Source organism: Pteropus medius, unplaced genomic scaffold, assembly GCF_902729225.1.
Source record: "Pteropus medius unplaced genomic scaffold, Ma_sr-lr_union100, whole genome shotgun sequence".
Taxonomy (NCBI): domain Eukaryota; kingdom Metazoa; phylum Chordata; class Mammalia; order Chiroptera; family Pteropodidae; genus Pteropus; species Pteropus medius.
Genome location: NW_024350923.1, coordinates 207,606 through 211,501, shown reverse-complemented (window position 1 = coordinate 211,501; position 3,896 = coordinate 207,606). Strand labels below are relative to the sequence as shown.

The window sequence follows — 3,896 nt, the reverse complement described above, 5'->3', positions numbered from 1 at the left end:
GGCACCTGAACCGCGCTGGGCAGGAAGTGGGGGAGGGGAGGGTGGGGGAGGGTGGGGGAGGGGTGCGGGAGGAAAGCAGCCCCGCCCCAATGTGTGCCCTTCCTCGCCAGCTTGCGCAGGCCTCTCCATCACGCGGGAAAGTTCGCGAGCGGTTGAGACACGTTTCCCTCCTCAGTGACCACCGGGGTGAGCGCACTGCAGGTGGCTGCAGACTAGACGGCGATGTGGTGTTCCCCCCACAGGCGTGGGGCGCCGCCGTGTGTGCCTCACATTCTCCCGGCTCATGGCCCCTCCTCTCCCCGTGTGCCCCTCGGGGCCAGACGCTGGCTGGTCGTCGCTGGGGCATGCGGGAGCCGACATCCGTGTCCCTTAGGCCAGCAAGATGCCCAGGTGCCGATGTGGCTGCTGTGGCGAGGTCCCCACCCCTGCAAGGCTGGGCTGTGCATTTCACGTGTGAGTTTATGTATTTCTAGGAAAAAAATGTGACATGAAATCTCTTTATCCTCCAAACTCTCTGCTCACTGGTGACTGCTAAGCTCGTTAGGGGCTTGGCCGGGCTGTGCAGCCTCCTGGGCCTTTGAAGTGGCCAGGAGTGTGGCCAGCATGGTTGTGCTTCCTCTCCTGCTGTAGGTATGATGTGTGACCCAGACATTTCATCAGAGCCTGAGCCGTGTCCGCCCTCAACTCAGCGTCAAGGCCCAGGGGCCCTGCCCGGCGTGATGGTGGCAAAGGCTTGCCCCTTGCAGTCCTGGCGGCCAGCCAAGCACCTGCAGATGGGGTCAGCCACCCAGCACTGTGTGCCCCCCCTTCTAACAGAGGGTCACAGGCCTGACCTTTGTGGCCTGGGGTGACTCCGGCTCCTGGACGCTGGGTTCTTGTGAAATTAAGCATCCCGGAAGAGTCCGCTTGGCAGACGTCACACGTGGCTGGCGGCTCAGCAGTGCTGAGGCTCCGGCTTGAGCAGCGTCCAGGGGAGGAGACCCCGACACACCCCGAGACGCCCCCGGCGGTGGCCTGCCTGCCGGCGAGCTTGCGTGCCGTCCAGGCGCTGCCTGCGCCTTGCTGGGTTTGCCGTGAGGTCCTTGCTGTGGCGTGACGAGGTCAGCCCATGCAGGAGCGGTCCCTGTCCCCACACCAGCCCCCGGGGAGCAGGTCCTCCCTGCCACGGACGCACCACTGCCGGCGCTCGCGCTGGTCCTGGCGCTGGGCAGAGGCAGGAAGCTCTGGCGCCTGCGGCGGCGGGTGGGGGGAGGTGCGGCGTCCCCTCACGACCTGTGACCAAGCGCAGGTGCTGTGGGGCCAGGCCCCTCATCCTGGTGTCCGGAACGTGACCCGGTTCAGCGCAGCCGGGGGGCGAGGAGGGCCCCTGAGCTGTGCCCGCGGGCCGCTCTGCGTGCGGCCAGCTCCACGGGGCTCACCCAGCGGAAGAACAGCTCCTCCCTGGCACGGGCATGGCATCCGGCGGGACCCAGCGCCTGGCCGCAGGGCCTAGGGCAGCCTGCCCCGCGGCCTCCAGGCGGCTGCGGGCTTCGTCCGCTGTTTTCTCCACGTATCGGCCGTTCAAAGGGGAGGCTCAGGCCGAGTGCTCCCGGCCTCGGGTCCCATGGACGCGTTTTTGGAGTGAGCGCACACATTTTTGGGGTGGTTTTGTGAGTGGAAAAACGTCAATTGTGGTAAATATAGCATTTTGCAAAGGGGAAGCTGAGGTTCAGAACAGAAACCTGGGGCGACCTGCTGTGTTCCCCATGCGTAGGCGGGAGGCGGAGGTGGTCAGCAGTGTGACAGGTGTAGGTGCCTGGTGCCTCCACCACCGCACAGCCCCCATGGCCCATGCCACCAGCGTCAGCCAGAGACAGGCTTCGTGCCCGTGTGCAGGCCCCAGCTGGCCTGTGACGCACGGAGGAGCAGAATGCATCTCCACGAGCCGCGTGGCTGCGGCGTGTGGACCATGGGCCCCGTGGCGTCTGGGGGTGTCCAGGGCCTGGGCCTGCCATCGAGAAGTCTGTCCCCACGCCTGGCTCCCCGCACCTGGTGGGGGCCTGGGCCCCGGGACCTGGAGGGTGGCAGCACTGCCCACCTCTCCTCCACAGAGGAGCCGATTCTAGAGGTGACAACAGTGCGTGTCTGGGCAGCGTTGGGGACGGGACACGTGACAGTCCCGGGGAGGCCCTAGCCCCATCCAGTCTGCCCTTGGCGCCTGTGGCCCCCGCGTCCCCACGACACTGACTGGCCCCTGTGTCCTTGCAGCAGTCCTGTGCCAACTGCGGCCGGGAGGCCATGAGCGAGTGCACCGGCTGCCACAAGGTCAACTACTGCTCCACCTTCTGCCAGCGCAAGGTACTGTGCCGCCCCCCGCCCCGGCGCCAGCACCCGCGCCCCCTGCTGCACGTCCCCTCCCCCCAGACCCCGCTCCTGGGGCCTCGGCCCTGTCGCGCCCAGCGCCTCCCGAGGCCAGACGGCTCCACGCAGGTCATGAAAGCTGGAGTGGGCAGTTCTGTCCAGCCCATCGCTGCTTCGATCTAAGGGACTTGGAGGGCGTGTCCTTGCGGAGCCCCCGCTGGCTCAGCCTCTCTGCAGGACGGCCACGCCGAGGGGCGGGCCACGCCGGCGTCTCTTCCTGTGCCCACTGGAATTTTGCCGTTACAGTGACGCATGGGGTGGACGAGCAGCAGGCGACGTGGTCACTGGCTGGCCCACACTGCCCACCACCTAGCTGTGCTGACACAGCCTCGCCCCAGCCAGGAACCGGCCACTTCGCATGCTCAGTGGAGCCCTTGGGGTCCGGATATTGCCGGGATGGGCAGGGTGACCGTGCAGCCCAGTGTGGGGTGCAGCCAGAGGAACCCCGGAGACCTGCCCGTGGCCTGGCCTGGTGGGTGCTAGAGACAGGAGGGGACAAAATGACTGAGAAAGGGCGTCGGTGCTGGTGTCACTGTGCCCGGGCACTGTGACGTGCATGGGCGGGGAGAGGCTGGTCTGTGGTGTCCCTGGCCTCGAACCAGGTTCTCCCTGCATCTGCCTGATGGGATCGTCTCACTGGAGAGGCCTGTCCGCCCCGGGCTGTGGCCTCGGACCCTTGTCCTCGTCCCTACGCGCTGCAGTCTCGTGTAAACCGTCCTCATCGAGCTCGAGTGGCCCTGAAGGACAGGCCTCAGCGGCCGCAGTGACAGCCAGCCTCCAATGGCACAGCTCCCAGGCCGCCCGTGCCCCGGGGGGCTGGGGGTGCCGTCAGCCTTGTGCTGGGTGCTAGCTCGTGGCCTCGGTGTTCGCTCTGGATGTGGGAGGTGTGTGTGGGGTGCGTTTTCATCGAGGCGTGATCCACAGACCACAGACGGTCACCAGGACACAGTTCAGGGCTTGTTGCTGCATTTGCTGGGCACCCATCACAGCTCGGCCGTCGCTCTTTCCACGCATGGGGCTCCCAGGGCCTTGCCTTCCCTGGGCGACCCGCTCGGTGGTGTCCAGGGCCTGCCCCTTCCTCTCAGTGGGGCTGGGGCCTGCCCACGCTGGAGCCCGTGCCTGAGGCTAAGTGCCATTCCACGGAGGGTGGACCACGCCGTGTCTCTGTTCCTCAGTGCAGGCCTTCAAGGTGTCCCCCTGTCCAGCCGCTGTGACTGGCGCAGCTTTGAACGTTTCGCGCGAGTTCACAAAGGTGGACGCGTGTCTGCCTGGCCGCGTAGCAGATTCGCGTTGATCAGGAAGCTTCCGGACCGCGTCCCGCCCGCAGCGACGAGGGTTCCGGCGTCTCCGCATCCTACCAGTGCGGGTCCCTGTCCACCTGACCGGGGCGTCCAGGGCGGGGGTGTGGCCCCGCGTGGTTGCGCCCTGCGTTTCCCGTGGCCAGGGCGGTCGCGTGTCGTTCTGCGTGCTCACGGGGCAGCTGCGTGTCTGCGGGG

The 3,896-nt window shown here is 67.0% G+C and overlaps 1 protein-coding gene across 15 annotated transcripts in view; it reads left to right on the top strand.

Annotated features, from left to right (window-relative positions):
• Positions 1-3,896, top strand: part of DEAF1 (DEAF1 transcription factor) — a 23,969-nt gene that overhangs the window by 18,498 nt on the left and 1,575 nt on the right. For 5 of the 15 annotated variants that reach the window (XM_039840455.1, XM_039840454.1, XM_039840451.1 and 2 more), the window contains 2 exons: positions 2,248-2,337; positions 2,647-2,872. The exons of 3 other annotated variants lie outside the window; for them this stretch is intronic. In XM_039840455.1, the coding sequence (XP_039696389.1) occupies positions 2,248-2,337; positions 2,647-2,872 (316 nt within the window). Of the gene's footprint in view, positions 1-2,247; positions 2,338-2,646; positions 2,873-3,896 lie in introns of those variants that run through there. 7 more of the 15 variants (XM_039840456.1, XM_039840466.1, XM_039840459.1 and 4 more) reach the window with 4 other exon arrangements.